We start from the raw sequence: 25,599 nt of genomic DNA on the forward strand, positions 1-25,599 counted from the left end.
GAGTCTGGAGTGGGGCTCCCAAGCGGAACTCGTCTGCATTCCTCCATTTCTCCACCAGGGCCTTGTCTGATGGAGCACGGACGGCAACCTGAGGATAAGGAGACCTTTCAGACAACCGGCCCCGCAGATTACCATCACCACAGACTCTTCCTTGGGAGGTTGGGGAGCCACACTGGACGGTCAGTGTCCAGAGTTTGGTATCTCCAGGAACAGGAGGCCCATATCAATTGGCTGGAGCTGAAGTCTATCTGGCTTGCTCTTAAAGCCTTACTTCCCATGATCAGTGGCAAGGTTATCCTCAATTCCACCAACATGTACTAGATCAACAAGCAGGGTTGCACCAGATCTCTGCCTCTATGCTCCTTGGCAGTCGACAGCTTGGAATTGTCTCTGGAGAACAACCTGCATTTGAGGGCAATCCACCTCCCGGGGGAGTCCAACCTGGAGACGGACAGACTCAGCAGACTGGGTGCATACGAGTGGCAGTTAAATGAACAAGTCCTTCAGGAGATATTCAACAGATGGGGATCATCCCCAGGTGGATCTCTTTGCCACCTGGTCAAACAGGTGGTGCTCCCCATTCGTGTCCTGGAAAGAACAGGGCTGTGGCTCTCTGGGCGATGCAGTGCACATACAGTGGGACAACATGAACGCTTATGCCTTTCCTCCCCCTCCCCTGGTTCACAGGGTAATCTGCAAGATCGGGCAGGCCCGACATCTCACGGTCATCCTGATAGCCCTATGGTGGCCTGCAAGGCCATGTTTCTCGGAACTACCCAGCCTGTCGGCTCAGGCACCGGTGCATCTTCCACTGGGTCCAGCTCACCTACTCTCACAGCAGTGGGGCACGGTCATCCACCCCACACCCAGAAACTAGCCCTCGCAGCGTGGTTCCTGAACAGGTCACACTAAGGCATCTACATCTGTCTCAGGCGTATCTAGACATTATACCACGCGCCATGCGTGATGCTACCAGGAGCCAGTACAAAAGCAAGTGGCCTAAATTCTGCCAGGGAGCTTCGTCAAATGAGGTTGATCCACTGACCGGCATTCTGGCCAACGTCCTATCCTCTGCACACCCTGCACACTCGGGGGTGCAGGTGGACACATGTTGAACCTACTTGGTGGCAATCGGAGCCTTCTAGCATTCAGACGAGGGGATCTTTTCTTCCTCTAATCCGGTGGTTAAGAGATCTGGCAGGCCTCACCAAGCTCTACCCACCATTTAAAAAGCCACACCCGGTGTGGGACCTTAACCTGGTCTTGGGCGCCCTGGCTCATAAAACCTTCGAGCCCATGGCATCCGCGGCAATCAAGCTAGTCTCTTTTAAGACCGCCCTACTGATGGGCCTTACTTCTGCACGCAGGGTCAGTGAAATCCAGGCATGGTGGCTTCAGAGCCTTGCACCACGTTTCAGAAGGACATGGTGGTGCTTAGAATGCACCCTGCATTCTTACCAAAGGTCATCTTCCACCTGAATGAGGAGCTAGTGTTACCAACTTTATTTGCGGAACCTAAGGACGATGCTCAGAGGGTTCTGCACTGTCTAGACATCGGGCACGCTTTAAAAATTCTACCGGAACAGAACTAAGCAAGTCGGAAGCTCTTTTTGTCACCTTCTGTGGGTCTAGGCCAGGCTATCAAGCTTCCAAAGCAAGATGGATGGTGGAAGCCATCAAGGAGGCATATGAGGGGTGGCACAAACCACTTCCGGCAAATATGCATGCCCTCGTTGTCGGAGCCAAAGCTATAACTATGGCTTTTCAAAGACACGTTCGAGATGAACTTGGCAATTCGGACCTCCACCGGGCAAACCTACGTCGTCTTCCTCCACCCCTCCGGACAACGAGGGAAAGAAGTTGGATGCGATGGGTACGAAGGTTATCTACTCGGCGACAACAGTGAAGGCTGCCCACGCCCTGGCGATCGTGGCCAGATATGACCAGGATCTGTGGTTTAAGTTGGCTCCACTAATGGACTTCCTCCCTGATGACAAGCAGATCGAGGCTTTGGAGATCCTTCAAGAAGGCGAGGTGGCGTCGGACCATGTCATCACAGTGGCCTTGGACATCGCGGACACGGGTTTCCGCCAGATGGGAAATGAAGTCCGTCTTTGCTTGTGGCTGGCTCAAGGCCACCAACTTCAGACCGGAGGTCCAAACAAGGGTTTTTGGATAGGCCCCTTGATGGGGTCAAACTGTTAGGGAAGGCTGCGGCTGAATCTCTCCAGGCCATCAAGACAGACAGACGGCACGTGCCTTAGGCACTCTACAGCAATGACGACCATCCTTTCGTTCCTCAGGAGCGAAGTCTATCCTCTTTGAAGGGTTTCGGCTGAGGCTCGTCCTCTTACTGCCAGCCCTCCTGCTACTCGACCCAGGAAGCCAACCGGGGTCGCTTCAAGGCCTTCAGGCCGGATGTCGGGGACCGCAGGGCTGCCCGTCGGCCTCCAAGCAAGATTGAACCGGCCAGGACGTCGTGTCCCCACCAATGCACCCCCGGTGGGAGGCCGGCTGGCGAACTTCGTCAGCGTGTGGGAGACCATCTCCACTGATGGGTGCTGGACGCTCTCGCCCACGTACACACCTTGGAGTTTCATCTAAAGTGTCCGCAAATACCACTTGTGGCCCGGCAGGAAAACCACATCCCTCAGCTGCTGCTGGAGGTTCGGGCCATGTAAGGAAAAGGGGTGATAGCTTGTTCAACTGTGACTCCGGGGCACCGGAGTATAATCAAGGTACTTTCTCGTAAGAAAGAAGACCGGGGGCTGGAGACCCATTCTCGACCTATGACGGCTCAACAAGAACATAAAGTCCCAGAAGTTCTGGATGGTCCTGCTACAGCACATGTTCGGCCAGCTGAAGGACGTGTACTTCCATGTCCCCATACAGAAAGGACGCCGTAAGTTTCTGCACTTTGTCGTTCAGGGGAAGCATTATCAGTTCAAGGCTCTTCTCTTTGGCCTGAAGTCAGCACCCAGACATGCTTGGCGCCGGTGGTGGCCAATCTCCGACTGCAAGGGGTCCACGTTTACCCCTACCTGGACAACTGGCTCATCCGGGCCAAGTCAAGGGACATCGCCATTGAATACACGAAGCGGACCGTCTGTCTGCTGACGGATCTGGGGTTCTCAGTGAATTATGCAAATCCTGCTGCACTCCATCGCAGGACGCTCTGTTCCTGGGATCCAAACTCAAGTGTCATGCCTGGCGTCACCATCTGAGGAAAGGATTTCGGCCATATTGGGCAAAGTGCAATGGCTGTTGGCACTGAAGATTGCCACAGTGAGGTCCATCAAGTCGCAGCTCGGCATGTCGTGCAGATATCAGATTCGGCTCTGCAGATTGCGGATGCGCCCTCTTCAGGAGTTGCTCGACGCCCATTGGGTCCAGGTGTCTAGAAGTTTCCAGGACAGGATTGTACTAGACGAGGAGTTCTGGGGAGCAATAAGATGGTGGGGTGCACGCTCAAATATCACCGGGGGCATGGATTTCCAGAGCCCTTTGTACCAGGAGACGGTCACAACGGATGTGTCTCTGGAAGGATGGGGAGCCCACACCGGACGTCTTCACACCAGAGGTCTGTGGCTGCCGAAAGAGAAGACACTACACATAAACGTACTGTAACTACGGGTGGTGTTCTGGGCCCTCAAGTCATTTCTGCCATCCCTCAAGGGCAAGGTGGCGAGGGTCTTCACAGACAATACCACTGCAATGTTTTACATCCGGAAGCAGGGGGCACCTGATCCCCAGCGCTCTCCATGGTAGCACTGGACTTGTGGCACTGGGCTGTCGCCCAGGGGATGTTCCTCATTCCATTCCACCTGGCAGGACTAAAGAACAGTCGCAGATTCAGCAGGGAGCTCTGCTCTTGCCACGGGTGGGAGCTTCGGCAGGACCAAGTGGACAACCAGTTCGGCAGATGGGTGTTTGCTCAGCAACGAAGTGCCGGATGTTCGCCAGCAGGTTTCCCCAGCCGGGGAGCATGGGGGATGCATTCTCATTCCCCTGGAACGGCCTGTTTCTGTATGGGTTGCCATTGCTTCTTCGAGTCATCAATCAACTCGGATGGTACCGGTGCAGGATGATCCTCGTCGCACCAGCATGGCCAAGGCAGATCTGGTCACCGGGCCTTCTCAACATGTCCACGTCCCCTCCAGTCAAACTTCCGGTGGTCACAGATCTTCTCACCAGGGAAGGAGGTGCAATACTGCACCACGACCAGGGCGTCATTTACTTTAAAATGCTACAGACACAAATGGAAGAGATTCGCAATTTGGTTCTGTGCGCATAGACCCTCTGAACGTCACAGCCCCATAAGTACTACCATATTTGCTGTCTTTGGCTAAATCAGGACTGGCTCATGCTTCCATCAAAGTTCATCTGGCAGCTATCTCCCGCTACACCAGATCCCTGGGGCTGTCCTCATTTTGATCGCACCGTCTGGCTAAGGAATTCATCAAGGGACTTTACCGCTCGGAACTCGACGTGGTGCGAACTAGGCTCATGGGGCCTCCATTCGAACCTATGCATACAGCTCCTCTGAAGTTTTAGCTTTACTCGTGGCCATCACCTCTGCACGACTAGTGGGTGACATCCAGGCCCTGTCCTGTAAACCACCTTTCTCAACTTTCCACGAGAAGAGGGTGGTGCTGTGGACGCACCCCTCCTTCATGCCTAAGGTGCTGTCAAACTTCCATCTAAACAAGCCCTTACCTGTGTTTTTTCCGATGCCTTTGTCACCGGCTGAAAGGACTTTGCACTCGCTGGATGTGGCTAGAGCGCTGAAGTTTTATGTGGCCCGCACAAAGAGCTTCCGGAAAACTTCTCAGCTCTTTGTGAACTTTGGTCTTGTTAACCATGCGAAGGCCCTGTCCAAGGCTTCCATTTCTAGGTGGCTCTCCGGCTGTATCACTCACTGTCACTGGTTGGCAAACCGACCGCTGCCTGGCCGTCCGAGAGCCTACTCTACAATGGCGTTCCTATCTGGTGTGCCCCTGCTGGACAACTGCAGGGCTGCTACGTGGAGGTTGACTCGCACTTCGAGATTCTATTGCGTCAACAGGGATTCTAGGGAGGAAGAGTCTGTTAAGCAGTGCTGCTCAACCTGTTCGCTTGAAGGTGAGCCTGGTGAGAAGTTAAGAGATTGCTTCTGTTGAGCCTTGCCACCTCCCGTGGTTGTGCATGTGTACTGCTGTTTACTCTTTATTCATGAGCATGTGAATCAATGCCAGACCCCATGCTGGAGAAGAAACAAGTTACTTACCTGTAACTGTTGTTCTCCAGCATGGGTCTGCCATGGATTCACATGCGAACCTGCCACTCTGCGGCTCATCTCTTGGTCTTACTGCCACTTTACGTGCTACCAAATCTGAAGATGGCTGCCAGAGGAGGGGCTTAGGTAGAGGGCAGTAATTGGCTGGGGTCCTTGTTGAAATGGTTGCTGATGCTGAAATAATCTGATTTTTGTGTGGCTCCATGTGAGCATGTTTGTTAATCTAATAGTACATTAGAATATTGTGACCCTTGGATTAGCACTACTTAACGCGTCTTTCATAATGGTGCAACAGTGGTAGCATACCCCTGAGACTGTTGGAGGGAGGGTGGTAATGAAACTGTTAGCCATAGAGGAAAGGCTGGTGCAGTATGTTCCTTGATGGTTTAATATTGGGATGTATACGTCCTGCATGGGAATTGACGAATACACGTTGTCCTTCTCATAATGTCATATTTGTAGGAGTGTTGGGGGTTCGGCTAACCTGCTGTAGTGTCGGTTACTGTGTTACCATTAACACACAGAGGGGAGTCCCCCAGATGAACCATTCAGGAACGAATTTGATGACCTAGTCTCAATTTAAACTAGGTCCCATTCCGTGAGTTGTATACATCACCTCCCAGAATGAGAAATACACAGTGTACCAAATGTTTCATTTAATAAAACATTTCATAGTTTTATTTCGTAGGCCATAGGTCCTACGTGCACCAATCATAACAAAACACCACATACAGACATATATCAATGTGGAAAATGTATAAAATGCATCTATTAACAATTTCATGATATAATCCTAAAAGCACAGGTGACACAGCCAGGATTATATATACCAGAGCCGAGCGGGCGCACATTCTAACTTACTGGCCCTATCTGGCTAACAAGTCACAGATATGCTCCGTATGGCAGTGTCACCCAATTACAATGCTAAAACTAATTAGACATGGCGAATTAAATTACGTCTGACCAAAACACACACATCCCAGGTCTACGTCCGTTATGGCGTTGTTGGGCCATATCACAGAGCTCGGTAGCAAGGAGCGATGTACAGGACGTTTCGGCAGGGCATCAATTCTGCTGCCTTCGTCAGGACCCCAAGCGGAATGGGGTTTAGAATGGATAGAGTGGACCCCCATGAGGTATTTCAGTACCCCAAAGATGCGCGGGAAAAAGCCTCCAGTCTGCACATCTGCAACAAGGGGCTGGAGCAGGTAATGGGGGGAGGCCCCTCTAGCGGCAAACATGGGGGTCCGAGGACCAGTTGGGCCGATCTGAGGGGGGGGCAATACCACGTCCCCACTACACCAATTTCGAACTGGGAGGGCCCCCAGTTAAGCCGCAACCATTCAGTCGGGATTGCAGGGCTGAACCGCATACAGGTCGCGCCGTGGCCAATCAAGCTCGGGCTCGATGCGATCCCGGAAGTGAACTCAGCACTTCCCGTGTCAGAGAGTCGACACAAAGAAAGGACCTACTGTGTTACGGCATTGCCAATTGGAGAAAAGGAGTTAGATAAGGCTGGTTTGGGTGTTTTCAGTTTCCTTGGACCAATAGTCGCCAAAGTTGGAAGCCATTGCACATATTACTTGTTCTTAGTTAACTTTTGAATTCATAAGTTTAGGTTTTAGGTTTGAGAGGGTGCTGGCTTGGGGGCTCATGTGTTGGAATGCTCGATGAGGGAATATATATTTTTGGTTATAGTCTGGGAACTGCTGTGAGGGAACAAGGTGTATATATGGTTATTGGTAATTAGTGGGGGTCAGTAAATATATAGTTAAAGGATGTTGTAGAAGTTTAAGAGTATTCTGAGTTTATTGATGTTTGAGGTGTACCTAATATTAGTGATAATCGTAGGAAGAAAGTACAAGATAAGGGGGTGCAGTTTTCTGGGAGTGTAGTTGGGAATAGTACTCGCCAGGTATATAATAGGCTAACAGTTGAGTCCAATATTGTATTTCGTTCAAACAATGCTTTTATTTGTTTCTGTAGTGTCTTTGTTTTTGTCTATGGGTTGGTGGTGGCGAACTCGCATTATATCACATTCAGTTCCATTTTTATGATGAAAGGGCCAATGTCGAGGGTAGTAAGGAAATGTTAAAAAGTCAGGAAAGTAAATGTGATTTGGAAGAATGTATATTGAGTCTGTACTGGGATGGAGGTGTCATGTGGATGGGTGTATTGATAATGTTGGGGTGTAGTCTGTAATGGGGGTTTTGTCCATTAGTACTTGGAATGTGAAGGGTCTGAATTGCCTAAGGAAAAGGAGGAAAGTACTGTCTAAATTATGGAGGGATAAGGTAGATGTGGTTTTCCTTCAGGAGACACATTTCATGGAGGTCTCTGGGGATATGCTGACTAACTCAAAAGTATACAAAAATATTGTTGAATTGTCACTCTTCGAAATGAAGAGGTGTGGAGATTTTATTTAGAAGGGGTTTGAATATATGTGTAGATAAAGTAAGTATGGACACGGAAGGTTGCATTATATTAGTTTTAAAATATGAGGGTAAGTTGTTCACAATTGGCTCTATTTATGGTCCATGTGTCGGAGGTGGTACATTTTTGAGTCTTTAGGAAAAATGTAACGTGACATGGGAGGTGAATCGATTATCTTGGGAGGGCACTTGAACTGTGTATTGGACTCCAAAATGGATAGGTCTTCTACATGTAACTTAACAGGACAAAAATCGAGTAAGGGTTTAACGAATTTTTGGATATCTTTGACTTTCTAGATACTTGGAGGAAGTTGCATTTAAGGGATAGGGATTTCTCCTTTTACTCTCCGGTGCATGATTCGTATTCTAGGATATATTATATTTTGGCATCAGATACATTGATTGAATCCGTGGTAAAGGCAAACATGGGGGAACGTTATCTCTCTGACAAGTCGATGGTCGGGATTAAGTTAGACTTTAATGATGAAAGGCAAGGAATATAGAGATGGTGGCTTAAGCCCTTCATTCTAAAAGATGCAAGTGCATCAAAAGCTTTGTGTGATTCAATAACTAATTACTTTAAAGAAAAGAAAGGATCAACTAATGGTCTGGGACTCTTTTAAAGCTTTAATCAGGGGATAGCTGATGAACTGGACTACAAGGGCAAGAAAATCTGGGGAAGCAGGGTTGATGGAGCTTGAGATGAATTTGGGAGAGCTGCAAAAGAAGTATGCTTTGTCCAGATATCAGTTGAATTGGACATAGTAAAAGAAACCTTGAAACTCAAGATTGATGCACAATTGGAAAAGGGCATGTTCTACATGAAGCAAAAATATTGTGAAGGAGGGGATCGAGGTGGTAGGTTATTGGCAAACAAATTAAAAGGTTTTTCGGAAAGGTCAATGGCGCGTAAAATTGATAATGGTTTTGGGAGTGTAGCGGTTAAGAAAAAGGAGATGGAGTGTTTTTGTTAATTTTATGCTGATTTATATACAGAAGAACCCACTCTGCAGATGCAAGAATTGGATAACATTTTTGGGAAGATTGATATTACTTTATCTGTGGAGGGTAGGGATTCAATAGATGCCCCAATTGTTGTTTCAGACGTTTTATTAGCTATTAAACGTTGGGAAATCCCCTGGTATGGATGGCTTGCCAGTCGAATTTTATAAATGTTTTGATGAGAAATTGGCACCAGAATTATGTGAACTGTCTAATCGTTTTCTTATGGAGGGGGCTTTATGTCCCTCAATGAGGGAGGCTGTTACTGTAATTCCCAAATCGGGGAAAGATGTGACTAAGTGTTGCAATTACCGCCCTATATCACTGCTGAATGTAGATGTAAAGATTTTTAGTAAGATATTGACAAATACGTTAGACAAGTGTATGGGAGGACTGATTGACAGATCGCAGACAGGTTTTTTGAGACAGATACTGATATGATAATATTCAAACACTCTTGGATATGATGAGCTTGCCGGATTTAGAAATTGGGGACATGGTGTTGATCTTTTTGGACGCTGAGAAGGCTTTTGATAGAGTAAACTGGACCTTTCTGAATTATACTGAATTGAAGATGGGATTTGGGCCATTGTTTATCAATGCTATAGGGGCTTTGCAATCCGATATATCCGCTAGAGTTTGGGTAAATGGGGATTTTCGGAATTGTTTCGGCTGCATAGAGGCACGAGACAGGGCTGCTCTCTGTCCCCCTTTCTCTTTAATCTGGCGCTGGAACCCCTATTGTCGTATATTCGGTAGTATGTGAATATAAGATGGTTGTGTGTGGGAGGTGGTGAAGTTAAGGTATTGGCCTATGCGGATAATGTTGTGGTCGTATTGAATAATTCAGTGGAGGGAGGCCTTCAGTTAAAAAATATTATTGAAGTGGGAAGGTTGTCGGGTTATAAGATAAATAGGGGAAGTTGGTTGTTATTCCAGTAAGAAATACTCCAGATCTTAATCAATTGCTAGGATGGGACTGTAAGTGGGAAAGTGAGTGTGTAAAATACCTGGGAGTTTATTTGATTCAGGATGTTAAAAAAACTTGTTGAATATAATGTTAACATTATTGAAGTTCTTCAGAAAGACGTTAGGAAATGGTGCTGTACTGTTTTGAGTATCTGGGCAAAAGTTAAAACAATTAAAATGATGCTACTACCGAAGGTCTTATACATTTTACAATCAATCCCTCTACATTTCACAAAGAAAGTCCTAGGGTGTATAGATAGTCTTTCAAGGAATTTTGTGGGGTGTCGGAAAAAGCGCTATTATTCCTCGGTATATTATGGTCCGGAGTGTTGAAGGTGGATTTGCTTATCCCATACTTGGAGATTATTGTAAGGGTTTTCTGTTTTTTAAAGCTGTTTCTCCAGCATGGGGTCTGGCATGGATTCACATGCTCATGAATATTCCCCGTCGTCAGGCTGGGAACCCTCGGTAAAGAAAAAATCAGTATCAGTTTAGTTTCTGATCTGTCCTTTTGTAGTAGTAACCAATCACTGATCTGTGCGTCATACTGACCACAGCCAATGACTGCCCTCTACCTAAGCCCCGCCTCTGGCAGCCATCTTCAGATTTTTACCGCACGTTCAAGTGTTGGGATCCTCGTGCTATTGCTCTCGAGCGTTAGTGCTATTTTTCACGTTTTTTCTCAAAAAATATCTTTTTTCGGTCAAAAGAGCCTCAAGCTCCACCGTTTCTTCATCCGATCAACGGGGACCCGTGTCGGATTCGTCTACGCCCCTCAAGGGTGAAGATTTCGTCGAGCCACGCTTTTGGAGGACTCCAGAAGTTTCTCAGGCCCATCTCGGACATGGCCCAGGAGAAGGGAAGCTCATCGCCCGGAAAGCTGTTCAGGGTCTGCCCTGGATGCCAGCTTCAGAATGTCTTTGAGGACGAACACTCCCTTTGCCTTTACTGCCTACATGAGGACAAGACGCACGTGGAGAAGGACTGTGTGTTTTGCGGCAATATGTCGGAGCGGACCATGAAGGACCGCCATCAACGTCTCGCCAACTGGCTGGAAGGAAAGAGCCCGTCAGGCGAGAAGAAGTCCGAGCGGTCTTCTAAGACCTTTGAGGGTGCCCCGGCGACGGGGGTCCAACAGAAGGCCAAGCACCGCGAGTCCGCTGGAACTGGGAGCGCCGAACGGTCGGGCTCTACGGGCGCCAGGCAGGGCGCATCCTCCCCGGTGCCATCAACCACGAGCCAACGCTCTGGCTCGGGTAAGAGGAAGGCCGAGCACCCGGCAAAGCTCCTGGAGAGACCCCGGTCGAGCTCGAAGGCCCCATCCGAGGGGGAGCGAGGCGGTGACCCTCCCTCCAAGGAGAAGGCGGTGAGTGCACCTAAGGTGGTGAAAGCCTTAATCCATCCGGCCAAGGCCTCTATCGAGACAGTCGCGGGGCACCTGGCTCAGCCTGTGGAGGCTACACCAGTGGTGGCGACCTCGGGGCCCAGAGTCTCCCTGCCACCGCGGAGGGAGTCCTCTTTCATGCCCATCGACGGGACCCCCGTGAAACCTCCGACGGAGAAGAATAAGGGGGGGGGCAGGAGGTCGTCGTGGATTCGGCCTCAACCTCTGAGGAAGAGCTGATCGAAGTCTTAAGCCACGGCGTTGGCGTGGAAGAAGACCAGCCCGTCGGGAGGGACCCCGACGTAGGAGACGAGAACGTCGAGGGTGCCGACGGGGCTCCTGACTGCCTGTCGGACTCCCCTCAACCAGTGCCGCAAGACAACTCGGCGGCCATTTTGTTGGCTATACAGTCCTTATGCTCGGAGATAAGGACGAGACTGCCGTTACCACCAACGGAGGAACCGCTCCCGACGGGGGACCCGGAGCCAGGCCCTTCTGGGAGCCCTCCCCCTAAGAGAAGGATTCATCCTCCACCTCCTTTTCAGCCATCGCGCCCTGTCCAGCCCTCCTCCCCGTCCACCACACGTGGGGATGATACGGGGACTGACACGGCCGCGACGGTTACAGACGACGAGGTTTACGATGAGGATCTCCCGTCGTCACCTCCCACCCGGGCTTCCCCGCCCGACGAGATTGGATCGTTTCACTCCATGATCGCCAGGGCATCCGAGCTTTTCCAGCTCTGCCCGGAAGAGAAGAAGGAAGGTTTCCTTTATCAACGGCGCGAGGCCAAGAGGAAGACGGTCCTCGCTGTACCTCTTCTGGACGATATTTGGGATGAGGGCCTCGCCCTCCTCAAGAACCCATCCACAACGCCGGCTAGAAGGGATCGGTACGAGAAGAAGTACCGGGTCCCGGACGCGGCCCCCTTGTGCCTTCGGGCACAGCCGACCCCGGACTCGGTCGTCTCCGCGGCGGCCAGGAAGAAAGCGGGGGGGGGGGGGGCGTCCTCTACGTCGACCTCCCCGCCGGACGGCGAGGGAAAGAAATTAGACACGATGGGACGCAGAGTCATCTCGTCGGCAGCGACGACGATTAAGGCGGCCAACGCCTTGGCTATCGTAGCCCGCTACGACAGGGAGTTGTGGTACAAACTGGCCCCCCTGCTGGACTTCCTACCAGACGACAAGAGGGCGGAAGCCCTAGAGATCTTACAGGAAGGAGAAGTCGCGTCGGACCACGCCATTACGATTGCGACGGACATCGCTGACACTGGATTTCGCCAGTTGGGCAACGGCGTGTGCCTTAGGCGGCGTGGATGGCTCAAGGCTACCGACTTCCGTCAGGACGTGCAGACCAGAGTCTTGGACATGCCGTTCGACGGAAACAACCTGTTTGGGAAAACAGTTGGCGATTCCCTTCAAGCCATCAAGGCGGACACGGAGGCGGCCCGGGCTCTTGGGGTTCTCCAGCAAAGGCGGCTGCCCTTTCGGAGCGGCGGAGGCAAACAGGGTGCCTCCAAAGGTTCCAGCGGCGGATTTTCCACCTACCGTCAAGCGGCCCGGTCGTCGTCACAGGAAGCTTACAGTGGACGAGGAAAGTCAGGCGGACCCCGCCGTCGTCGCCAAGGAGGAAGAGGCGGCAAAGCCTCGTCGAAGCAGGACTGAACCGGCCGTGGGGTCGGGCCCCCACCGAAGCACCCAGGTGGGAGGCCGGCTGGCGAGCTTCGTCAGCGTGTGGGAGTCCATCTCCACCGACCGTTGGGTGCTGGACGCCCTAGCTCATGGTCACGCGCTCGAGTTTCTAAAGAGGTGCCCGCGCGTCCCCCCCTGTGGCCAGGAAAGAACATCACGTCCCTCAACTTCTCTTGGAGGTAAAGACGATGCTCAAGAAGGGCGCCATCGAGCTCGTCCCAAAGAGGCTTCTGGGCTCCGGAGTTTACTCGAGATACTTCCTCGTCAAGAAGAAGACGGGAGGATGGCGTCCCATCCTGGACCTACGACGACTGAACAAATTCATCAAGGCACAGAAGTTCCGGATGGTCACCCTCCAACACATCCTGGGTCAACTGGAGGAGGGCGATTTCCTGTCGTCGTTGGATTTGGAGGATGCCTACTTCCATATTCCCATCCTAAAGGGACACTGAAAGTTTCTCAGGTTCGTGGTCCAAGGGCGTCACTACCAGTTCAGAGCCCTTCCCTTCGGATTGAGGTCGGCACCCAGGGTGTTCACCAAGTGCCTCGCACCGGTGGCGGCGCAGCTGCGCCGAGAGGGGATCCACGTCTACCCCTACCTGGACGACTGGCTCATGCGAGCAAAGACGAAGGAGATCGCCGTGGAGCACACGGCAAGGACCGTCCAACTACTCACGGACCTGGGATTCTCCATAAACTACGCCAAGTCCCACCTGGTGCCCGCGCAAGACGCACTGTTTCTGGGAGCGAAGCTCGACACAGTGTCGCTTCTGGCCTCTCTGTCGGAGGAAAGGACGAGGGCCATCTTGGGCAAGGTGCTGCGGATGCTGGTTGCGGACGCGGCCAGGGTGAGGTCCATCAAGTCCCTCCTCGGAATGATGTCGTCTTGCATTTATCTCATCCGCCTGTGCAGGCTCCGGATGCGCCCGTTGCAGGAGTTCCTGGACGCGCGCTGGATCCAGACGACGGGCAGCTTCGAGGAGAGGATCACGCTCGACGAGAGTTTCCGGCGAGCGATCCGGTGGTGGGGCACCCGTGCGCACCTGACAGCGGGCATGGACTTCCAGACCCCCGGCCACCAGGAGACAGTGACCACGGATGCCTCCCTGGAGGGGTGGGGAGCGCACACCGAAAATCTGCATGCGAGAAGCCTTTGGCTTCCGACGGAGAAGTCCCTCCATATCAACGTCCTGGAACTCCGTGCAGTGTTTTGGGCCCTCAGGTCCTTTCTTCCGTCCCTCAAAGGCAAGATGGTGAGGATCTTCACCGACAACACCACCACCATGTTCTACATCAGGAAGCAGGGCGGAACCAGGTCCCCAGCCCTGTCCAAGGAGGCGCAGGATCTGTGGCATTGGGCCGTCGCCCAAGGGATGTTTCTGGTGCCGTTTCATCTGGCAGGGATAAAAAACACCATCGCCGACTCGCTCAGCAGAGAGCTGCGCTCGTGCCACGAGTGGGAACTACGACAGGATCTAGTGGACCGCCTCTTCCGACGGTGGGGCACACCCCAGATCGATCTGTTCGCGACGGCGACGAACTCCAAGTGCCGGAGGTTCGCCAACAGGTTTCCCCAGCCGAGGAGCATGGGCGATGCTTTCTCGTTCCCCTGGGAGGGCCTGTTTCTATACGCGTTCCCTCCATTGCCATTGCTGATCCGGCTCGTCAACCAGCTCAAGAGGTCACGGTGCAGGATAATCCTCGTCGCACCTGCGTGGCCGAGGCAGATATGGTTCCCGGACCTTCTGGACTCGTCAATCAAGCTGCCAGTGGACGCGGATCTTCTCTCCAGGGAAGGAGGCGCCATCCTCCATCACGACCCGAAGTCGCTGAACTTGCAGGCCTGGCTCCTGCAGCGTTAGAGTTTGGAGGCTACGACATACCGGCCGACTGCAGAGAGGTTCTTGCAAAGGCCAGGGCGTCCTCAACTCTTAAATGCTATGGACACAAATGGAAGAGGGGGGACGTCTTTGTGGTCTCATCGTCTGGTGAAAGAATTCATGAAGGGACTGTTCAGATCGTTCCCGCCGGTGAAGGCTCCAGCCCCGGCGTGGGAGCTGAACGTGGTGCTGACCAAGCTCATGGGACCTCCGTTCGAGCCTCTGCACTCGGCTCCGTTGAAGTTCTTGTCGTGGAAAACAGCGTCTCTTGTGGCCATCACCTCCGCACGAAGGGTGGGAGAGATCCAGGCCCTTTCCTGCAAGCCCCCGTACTTGACTTTTCACGACACGAGGTTAGTGCTCAGGACGCACCCCTCCTTCATGCCCAAGGTACCATCGGACTTCCACCTCACCGAACCCTTGGTGTTGCCTGTTTTCTTCCCGTCGCCTTTGTCGCCGGCCGAAACGACTTTGCACTCGCTGGATGTGGCTAGAGCGCTGAAGTTTTACGTGGACCGCACGAAGTGTTTTCGGAAGACGTCACAACTTTTTGTGAACTTTGGACCTGTCAATCAGGGGAAGGCTCTCTCAAAGGCCTCCATTTCCAGATGGCTCTCCGGCTGTATCATGTACTGTCATCGGTTGGCAAACCGACCGCTGCCTGGCCGTCCGAGAGCCCATTCCACCAGAGCGATCGCAGCTACCACGGCGTTCCTTTCTGGTGTGCCATTGCTGGACATCTGCAGGGCTGCTACGTGGAGGTCGACGCACACCTTCACGAAATTCTACTGCGTCGATCGGGATTCCAGGGTCGGCCAAGCAGTGCTGCGCAATCTGTTCGCCTAAGGTGAGCCTGGTGAGGAGGTAAGAATTGCTTAATGTTGCTTAATGTTGAGTTTGATGTAATGCTTAATGTTGAGCCTTTGCCACCTCCCGTGGTTGTGCATGTGTGTACTGCTATGTATTCTTTATTCATGAGCATGTGAATCCATGCCAGACCCCATGCTGGAGAAGGAACAAGTTACTTACCTGTAACTGTTCTCCAGCATGGGTCTGGCATGGATTCACATGCGAACCCTCCCGCCTACCTCTCCGCGGCTCTTCACTTGGTCATACTGCCACTTCACGTGCTACCAAATCTGAAGATGGCTGCCAGAGGCGGGCTTGGGTAGAGGGCAGTCATTGGCTGTGGTCAGTATGACGCAGAGATCAGTGATTGGTTACTACTACGAAAGGACAGATCAGAACCAAAACTGATACTGATTTTTTTTCTTTACCGAGGATTCCCAGCCTGACGACGGGGAATATTCATGAGCATGTGAATCCATGCCAGACCCATGCTGGAGAACAACAGTTACAGGTAAGTAACTTGTTCCTTATTTCATCAGATAGTGATTGCGACCTGATGCCATGGTGGGTGCAAATAGAAAAAGGAATGCTAGAACCGTATCATGTAAAGAGTTTGTACTCCTTTGGGAAATTACCACGGCAAGTTATGAACCTAAAATCTGTTCCTACAAAAGATGCATTAGTTTCATTGATGGTGGATAATGGGCAAGGGTTGTATATGTATAGGGATGCGTCGCTCTGGTGTAACCCAGGATTACAGGTAAATAATAAGATACTGAATTGGAAGAGTTGGATTAACAAGGGTATCCTGGTGATTGGTGACATTTGGAGTGATGAGGGAATGGTTTCCTTTGAGAGTCTGAGGGATAAATATGGACTGAGTGGGCGGGAGTTGGGGAGGTATAGAGTCTTGGAAGTTTTGATTTCTGAAAGGCAGCAGATGTTGGACGCACCATTTGCGCAGAAACCGGGAATTTGTAGCTTATTTTCTGTAATGTTGCTGAAAGTGTCTAGTTTTATGAATCTTATTCCTTTAGAGAGTCATTGATTGGCATCATGGGAGAAGTTAAGACTGACCTGGTCTGCGGAATTGGTTTGAGACATCCCGGTGGAGGAATGGGAGCATCTCTGGAAAGTCCCGGTTAAGGCATAAATTGACTTGAACCTATGCTACATTCATCAAAGGGTGTTGGGAAGGGTTTATTGGACCACTGTCCGTATGCATGGCTTGGGAATGATAGAGGGTGACTGCTGCTGGGGATGACAGAAAGAGAAAGGTACTGTTACATATGTTATGGGATTGCGATAGGGTGATGGACTATTGGAACGATGTGCTGGACAGGATTGACGCAATCTGGAACATTAATTTCCCACGAAGCTCCTCCCCTGTGATTCTGTAAATTCAGGATGTGACAGAAATATTGACTGTGTAACAAGGTGCTGGATTAACAAAGCTTTAATAGTGGCGGTTAAACAGGTGTTGAACGTATGGAAAGCGTGGAAAAAGCCACTAATTAAATAAGGGCTCCATTATGTGAAGATTTTTACAGAATATGAGAAATGTTTAAGTAAGCACCACACAGAGACAATATATAAGGAACTTTGGGGACCTTTCAATGAATTTTATGGGAATTGTTAAATGGATAGTGGAGGGTGAGTGATAAACATTTTGAATGGAGGGGGAGGGTTTGGGTGCGTTTTTGTGTCTTTCGTCCTGTTTTGTTCCGTCGTATGAATGTCGTGTGGTATTGCACTTATTATAAATTCTGGGTTTGGACATTGGGTAATGGATATTCTGCCGTGTTTGTTGGTTATAATATTTGAACATGACTTGTAATGTAAATTTGTAGATGGTTCAAGCTCAGTATTTTGGTTGTTGCTAAATTCTGTTAATGTAAAATTAGAAAAAGGATTACTTTTTTTTTTTAAGGAGTGAAAGGTTAGTCAAATCAGAACATACTTTGTAAGTAGGAAAACAGTTGGATTATCCCAGAGGGGGTGTAGGCAGTCTTTTATCTCTGCAATAATGGTATCAAGCAATTAAAACCCCTAAGGGAACAAGAAGTGCCAAAGCCAAAAGGTTCAGAAGGGTGCCTTTAGGGTGCCAGGACAGCCAAAGTCAATGTGTCAGTTCAAAGTTCTGATGCTCTCTTCTTAGGAAATGTTATAAAATAGTAGTTCAGTAGAAAATCACAGAGGCTTAAGAGGAGCCACCCCTACCTCAAATCCTACACTGTAACTCCCTTCACCTACCCCCCCCTACCCTGTCTCCCCCATCCCCCTGTAAATAATTCTATTGCCTTCCTTTAGCAGACCCTTGTTTCTGGTCCTTGGTTCTGGTGACGAAAGGGAGGACTTCTGCGGCAACACTTGAGAAAGGGGCTCTGCAGCAGCCTTTTGTGGTTTTGGTACCTTTTTCTCTGCGCCAAAGAAGATCTAACTGCCCTGGTTAGAAGTTACTTGATCCCTCGGTCCTGGACTCTGAGGGGGACTCTGGATGAAGATGTCCTGCTTCGAGGGGATTGGGTCCTCCGACGTATTCCATATCTATGACAGTAATCACCACAGCTGTGCTGCTTACTGTCATAGATATGGAATAGGTCGTCGGACCATCCCATCGAAAGAACGTTACCAGGTAAGAGAGTAACTTGTTCTTCTGTAGGGCCCTCTGAATGGCCACAAAGTTTTGGCCGGAGTCGCACTTCTGAAGACAATGCACTCTATGGACAGGGGTCCCCGGGCATTGGGATTCTCCCCCCTTCGAAGGTCACAGCAAGTCGTGGGTTGCACCAGAATGAAGACTGTCTCAAGGCTAGTTGGTCACACCAGGCCAAGGGAGGAAGCCATCCCTTGCGGGTCATCCCAACCGAAACGAGAACGGGGTCAGCACAGATGCCGGGCTTCACAAGGCAGTTTGCGGTCCAGGAGGGTACTGCTCGCGTCTCTTCACGTCGTCTTCATTGGTGGTTGTTCTCCAGTTATCGAGTCTGCCTCTAGTCCCAAAAGCCTCGCCTTTTTAAGAAAGTTACCATTTATTCACAGCCCTAGGCTGTCAATCACCCAGCAGGGTGGCTGTCCACCTGGACAGCCAGCCGTCCAATCAGAACTGGTTTCACTCAGGCACACATAGAGACAAAGGAGTGGGAAGGTTCGGGACCCTCCCTCACTTGCTGCCTTTCCAGACACACTGGAGCCTGGGCGGCCTTCAGGGCGGAAGCCTGCCAAAGGCAAAATCCACAAAGGACTCAAACCTGATTAAAACAGAGTAAAAGCCCAGAAGGCACTAACTGACAAGAAATTGAGAACAAAAAACTGGGCCCATTTTGGTAAAATGGTCACCCATGGGTGCTGCACTGCAGCTGAGGAATCGAATCGGCCTGCAGATACATGGCACAAAGGTAGTATAAAAGAAACCACTGCCACCAGCCATTCAAGTTAGTGTAACAGAATGTTATATAAGTGCGAGAAAGGAGTTACTATGTAACCCCCTCAGCACTCCACATAGGGTGGTCTGTGTTGGACCCACAAAAAGAAAGACAGTCATCTTCATATTCTTGGGAACCGTAGTTCACCCAAGAACATGTAGTTAAACATTAAGAGAAGGTCCAAGGTGCTGTCACACAATGCAAAAAGCAGATTGTTAGGCACGATTTGATGTAGTAGCCCTGGGGAAGACTACACTAGCGTTGTCCCCTTGGTATTAGGTAACCCACCTATTGGTATAGGTCTGTACTACACAAGTTGGTAGTGACTGAGCAGCTAGACCTACCTCAAGAGGGGTAAAAGGACAGCCAGCCAATCGGCACTGGGTTTTCTTGGTTCATGCACTCTCTCCACTTGCCACTGTTCGGCTCCTTTGAGGTATTGAGTGCTGACCCTGGCCGCTCCCCGCACTTTTTTCCCGCTTTTATTTTACACTCCTCGCGTTTGATTTTCTCCACTCCGCCTGTGTGCATTTTATTTGTTTACTATTTGTCCCCTGCTTATCTATTATATTTAATTTTCCCTGGCGTTTCTTTGTTTATATTTTACACTTCTTCCCGCCTTATTTCCCTTTCCCTGAACCAGTGCATCCTTTTCGCTCTCAACTCCCTCCCCTGTCCTCTTGCTGCCCCACTCCCGCCCACCGTGCCAGTTATTGGCTGCTTTCCCAAGGAACTAGACCTCTTTGTGGAGGTCCCCAGGGCAGCTTTGCCTGGGCAGCCAGCAAAGGGCCACAGGGCAAAGGGCAGCTACCTTCTGGGCAGCTCCCATTTCCCTGTTTGCCCATGGGCGCCTGATGGAGCTACCTACAAGGTCAACAACATGTATGGTGGTATGGACAGGGAGCACAGCCATTACCCTGCCACTCCCAGATTACTATCTACTCATAGGTTTTTGCTTGCTCTGTCTTGCCATTGTATTGCATTTAGATGAAATGTGGAGGCTAGCCCGTGTATTGCGCTGAAATACATTGCGAAGGATAGTCCTATGACAAATTTACCAGGGTATCCAGGTACTGCATTCAGAAGATGGTGAAGCTACATCCGCCAAATCGCCTGTAGACCATGTCTCAAATGATCCTGTAACAAGTTCATCAACAGCACAGGGTCACCTTCCCCTGCCAGCATGCACACTTTGGAAGGGTACACTGTTGCCTACAATAAATATAGAAAAACCACATGCTTGCTGAATTAAGGCATGGGAATCGGGTCACAGCTAATGACTGTGGATGCTCCACAACGGGTGGTTGGAGGGGGAGACTTGACACGTGGTTCTGGAATAGTCACTACCACCCCCAGCATTACTTCCATGACTCTGGCAGTTCCTGCTGTATCTTCGCCCAGTTATCCACAGCACGAGAATAATTGTAACACGCCCACTACCATTGGCTGCGCACTCAGCAGGAGGAAACCCAATCTAACTCTGTTCCACAGGGCTTTCTGTCTACCCACAGGGGCACTTTAACAGATTACTGATGGGCAAAACACAATGGAGACACAATAGGACATGTGGAACTGAGGTCCCAGGTTCTACCACCAAGGTCACTGTGCCCCTGTCAGACAAAGGATATTTTGCCCTCTCACCCCTGTGTGCCCAAGTGGTAAACTGTACTTCAAACCAGGTCGAAGTGGGAGGCGCAGCACCTAATACTTGAAAATGTAATACTGTGTTGGCCATAATGTTGGTATTTAAGAATGTAGTGTTATCCTTGATTGAGCTGGTTGGAAGGAGTATAAGTCCTCGACTGAGCAGGAGGGTGAAATGATGCCAGTGAATATTGGTGCAGCCATCCCCAATATAAGCCAAGTGCCACCCAGGTAGGTAGAGGTCCTAATGGTGGCGCTGAAGTAAGTAATCGCTCTCTGCCTATAATAGTGGGAGTTGGGGCACTTACTAAAGTAAATCTAGAGAAATCATGCGCATAGAAGTATTTTCTCAACTTGCCCCCACGCCGCCCTTGCATCCTACTGGCCCTAAATTATCCAGGGAACTCTTCAAATAGATTTCCTAACAGTAGCCTTGCGACTGGGAGGGGCAGGAGGGGTCATATCTCCATAATGTCCCTAAATTGGCCCAAAACTGTCACGAGCCAAGTGATGCACTCTTAAATAAGTGCATTCACTGGATTTGGGTTGTGAGGGGCTGTTAATATATCACACAGGAGCACATTTGGCACTGTATTAGGTCATGGAAGCAATGCATCTGACTCTTAAAATTGACTTCAGCGATCAGGGCATGACTGAGAGTCTATTTAACTTCAAGAGATGCCAGGCACCGTTAAACAGCCTAATTGAACTTGGCCAGAAACCCTGTGAAAATATGCCTCTGAGGACTGTGCTCTCAGGAGCGAATGCCATCCCACGGGGGAATAGGCTCTTGGGTGATGTTAGGCAAGAGAAGTAGCAGTACCCTTTGGGTGCACTACAACAACCTTGACCACCTGGCAATAGGAACCCAACCTTTAGTACAAGTCTGTACTACACAGGTTGGTAGTGTGGCTGAGCAGCCAGGCATATCAACAGCTGTCAGTGCGAGCAGTAGGTAAGTTGCACAGAGATTCACAGTATCCAAATAAATACTTGCACTCAAGGTTTCTTGCTAAATAAATTATTAATTTAAGTCAGTTTGAATAAGCAATAGAATAGTAACACAAATGCACTCCTAAATACACTTTTAGTTTCTCTAAATCAGCAAATGCCCATTTGGGATGGCACACACACTTCCTATACCCTCAAGTAACTTAAATAGCTAGTACACTGTGGACTTTAATATATCACTGTTGCATTTAGTGCAATACCGTTAAGCATGTCAAAGAAAAGGATTTTAGAATAAAACAAGAGATCACACAAATATTCTGAAGCAGTGCAAAGTAAGTTAATCCCTTCCTTGAAGGACAGGTAAAACACAATGTCAGATGAAAGAATAGTTATTCAGGGAGCCAGGCCAGCCAATGTCAATTGGGCAAATGTCTAGGTGAGCTGAAGCACTTCTTGTAGGTGAATAAAAGTTTTGGAAGTCTTTGTAGAAAAAGCAGAATCAATGTAGGGCCACAAGCTGGGAGGCCTTGTGAGAGGTAAAAGATGCAAGCAACTCTACAGAAGCAATCAAGACAAGTCTCAACTGAGATCAAGTAAGGCTACAACAACAAGAGGTAAGTTCTTAGACTTTACAGTACCTTTGGTTAGAAGAAATGGTTCCAGGTGGCTTCTGGTCCTGTGCAGCTCTGTAGATCCTGTTTTTCCTGGGCCTCAGTCGTGGGGACATGAGGGACGACTTCTGGGGACTCCTACACTGCAATGGGACGGTGAGCGGCAGAAAAGAACCTACTTCTATTCAGCGGCACTTCGCGGTTTCAGCTCTTCGCGTCTCAGCAAATGGCACCACTGCAGACTTGCGGATACCACTCTGGACTTTCCTTGCATCTGGGGTCCAGCACTCTGTTGAGGCGGCTCAGGCTTGGTCAATCCTGCTTACTGGGAGTCCGGAGGATCTTTCAGCAGCTCGGGTTCGACTTAAGTGATGCACTCCAATCTGTTGTTCTCTCCCTGGAACTTCGGTTCCAACGGTAGCAGCAGTGGAAGTACAGACAGCTCCGAGAGGATGTCCAGATGAGTTCACTTTGGAGTTATGATATGATAGTTTATTTATATAGCGCCTATACACAATGTGTTTCAAAGCGCTTCAAGGCAAGGGAGAGAACAAGGGAAAATGCAATGACATTCTTACAGGCCATGAACAGCAGTAAGGATGTGAAATTAACTTATCGTACTCGGCCTGATGACATTTTTGATAGTGCAAGAGCTAAGACATGGATAAGGAAGGGAGGGGAGAGTGGGAAGGAAATGGAAACGGGCAGGCGACTACCGTACTAGGCCTGACAACATTTCAGATAGTGCTGAAGAGAGGGGGGGCAGTAAGGGGACTGGTGGAGCGACAGACGAGGTTGCTATCATACTAGGTCCAAGGACAATTTTGATGGAGTAAGTGCATAGGAGAAAGTAAGGGGAGGCAATGCGGGGGGGGGAAGAGGGGAGGAGAGAACGGAGCGTAAGCAGTCAAAGAGTGGAGAAGCAAGAGGGGAGAGCGAATACAACTGCGGAAGTCGGTAGTAACACACAATGTTGCAAGCCAGGGTACAAGATGAAGATGGGAACAGCATGATTCAGGGTCACCATGAGTACAAGATGCAAAGGAAGTCCAGCATGAGATTTGAGAAAGGGTAACGCACTGTGAATCAATGAAGTCCATAAAAGTAAAATCCAGCATTGGCCACACGACGCTGATGGTGAAACCAGAATGTATCGGGACAGACTCCTGTAGAAGTAGGCTGGAGGGAGTCGAGGGGGAGACGTTGGTTGGTCCCATCAATTCAAGGGGGGTGGGGTCGTCCCTGCAGGGCTTCTCTAGTCGAGGCGAATTTGGAGCTTCAGCAAAGCTGCAGGGCTTCATCGGGCAAACCAATGGTCCAGGAGCTGCAGCAGCTGTCTCTTCCAAGTTCTTCTTCGGATTCCTTCGTCCAGTGGTCGACTCTGCCTTCCAAGCCAAAAAGCTTCACCTTTTATGCAGGTTTCTCCCATTCGTTCCAACCTAGATTTCAAGCACACAGCAGGGTGGCTGTCCTTGCCGGACAGCCAGCCAGCCAGTCACCTTTTGGGTGCATTCCCATAACCAAGGGGATTAAGAACAGGGAGTTTTGGGCACCTCCCTCACTTCCTGCCCCTGCCATACATTCTGGAGCCAGAGGCGGGCCTCACTTGTGAATCCCGCCAAAGACAAAACAAACAAATGGACCAAACCTGGTTTGGCACTCAGAGTAAATCTCAAGGACCTTTCCAACAAGAAATGGCGTAAAAAGACCACTGGTGCCATTTTGACCAAATGGGCACCCATGGGTGCTTTACTGCAGCTGTGAAAGCAGCCTGCGGTAAAAACTCCCAATGGTAGTTAAAGGTAAACAACTGCCACCAGCCATTAACAGGGTAACATAAAAATGTTAATTGAGAAACTAGACAAAGGGGATTCTAAACCCCTACAGCACCCTATTGTAAGATGGTGTGTGCTGGGTCTAGAAAGTCACATGTAAGTAAAGTCAACTTCACTTCACTGCTCTTGGAAAAAGTAGTTTATCCAAGAGAAGGTATTTAAACCTTTGGGAAATCTGAAAGACTTCCCTGTGCCACTGCACTGAAGGTGCTGTGTGCCACAATGTAAAAAGATGATGCCTATGGAGTTTGTCAGACTCCACAACCATGAGAAAGAGTTCCCATCACAGAAAAATACATGAGGGAGTGGGAAAACGGGTCTCACTCTTTAGGTTAAATAATTAAAAGTCCTAAAATCCAGTAAAGTTGCTGCGGGTCTCTAAGGTAGAGAAGAATTAGTACGTTTCTGAGAATCCTCCCTAACAGGTGACATCCCACGGCCTAGAAACTCATTGTTTACGGTTCACTAATAGTACTAGGCCCTTACCATTCCCAACATCAGGCCGGTACCTGTTATGAACCTAGTTATCTATGCGTCGTAATGTAGTCCCACTTGGATCATTGCCTATCCAATGCTGTTTTTGTACTGGAAATTATATTTGTAACTTTTTTATATTTGTGTTATTTGATGTTCTATTTGATGTGCAAACCTTTATGGCTTTATGCCGAAATAAAGTTCTATGATAGACTGACAACAAAGCTCTCTTGCGCCTTTACCTCCCATCCCCACTAACCTTCCCAACCTCCCAACCCCCCCCCTTCATTTTCAGATCGCCAAAGCGCCAGGAGACCATGAAAAATTGTAGCAGTTTATGGTACAAATGTCAATAACCTAATATAACAGTACCTCAAAGATTGGTAAAGTCTGCGCAGATCCAATGTAGCATTTTTCCAGTTTGCTCAGACAAGTGTCTCGGATACTGCTTTTTGTTTATTTCACACTACTTTTATCAATGTAACCTTGTCCCCTCCGGTCTCTTGCAGGTTGTAGTGCCTTGCCGCCAGCTGAAGACTTCAATCTACACCACAGAGTCGCTATGTGAAGCTGTTCGTCTTGGGGCTATTCTTGTAAATGAGTTTAGAATTGTAATAAAATATTTCTATTTCACTTCTCGTGCTTTGCTTTTTTGTGTCATGTATGATTAGTATTTACTGGTTAGTTGTAATGCGCACTATGTAGCAATTGTTTCAAGGCGAATCAAGACAAGGGGGAGATGGGGATGAGGAAATGAGGTTTAAAATGTTAGGGAGAATTCTCGAAAATGTGTTACTTCCTTTAACCTTCGAGACCCCAGCAACTTTGCTGGATTTTGAGGACTTGATTTTTTTTACTTGGAGTGTGACACCCTTTTTCCCACACTCTCATGTATTTTGATGTGTTTTACTCTTGTGTTTTCTTTGCAATTGTCCGGAGGTGGAGCGAGATCAAGTTTAGATGTAGTAATTATCCGGAAGTGGAGTAACAAAGTTCAGACGTAGATGATGCAGCTGAGGGAGCTGAAGTGATTTGAGTAGTTGAGTGCAGGAAAGGGAGCAGCAAATTGCACGGAAGAGGACTCCATGATACAGAGATTAGTCGGCCAGCAGTAGAGCATGCCTAAGGATTTTCGTACAGAATACTAGTGGTGTGGCCAGCTAGATAGTAAGTG

At 49.6% G+C, this 25,599-nt stretch overlaps 1 protein-coding gene across 1 annotated transcript in view; it reads left to right on the top strand.

Annotated features, from left to right (window-relative positions):
- NOP53 (NOP53 ribosome biogenesis factor) overlaps window positions 1–25,058 on the top strand; it is a 259,858-nt gene extending 234,800 nt beyond the window's left edge. Inside the window, exon 13 of the mRNA XM_069644371.1 lies at window positions 24,935–25,058. Within this exon, the coding sequence (XP_069500472.1) occupies window positions 24,935–24,941 (7 nt within the window). The 3' untranslated portion in view covers window positions 24,942–25,058. The remainder of the gene's footprint in view (window positions 1–24,934) is intronic.
- The last annotated feature ends 541 nt before the right edge of the window (window positions 25,059–25,599 follow it).

The sequence above is a fragment of the Ambystoma mexicanum genome, chromosome 2p (assembly GCF_040938575.1).
Source record: "Ambystoma mexicanum isolate Mex_15411 chromosome 2p, UKY_AmexF1_1, whole genome shotgun sequence".
In the NCBI taxonomy this organism is placed as follows: domain Eukaryota; kingdom Metazoa; phylum Chordata; class Amphibia; order Caudata; family Ambystomatidae; genus Ambystoma; species Ambystoma mexicanum.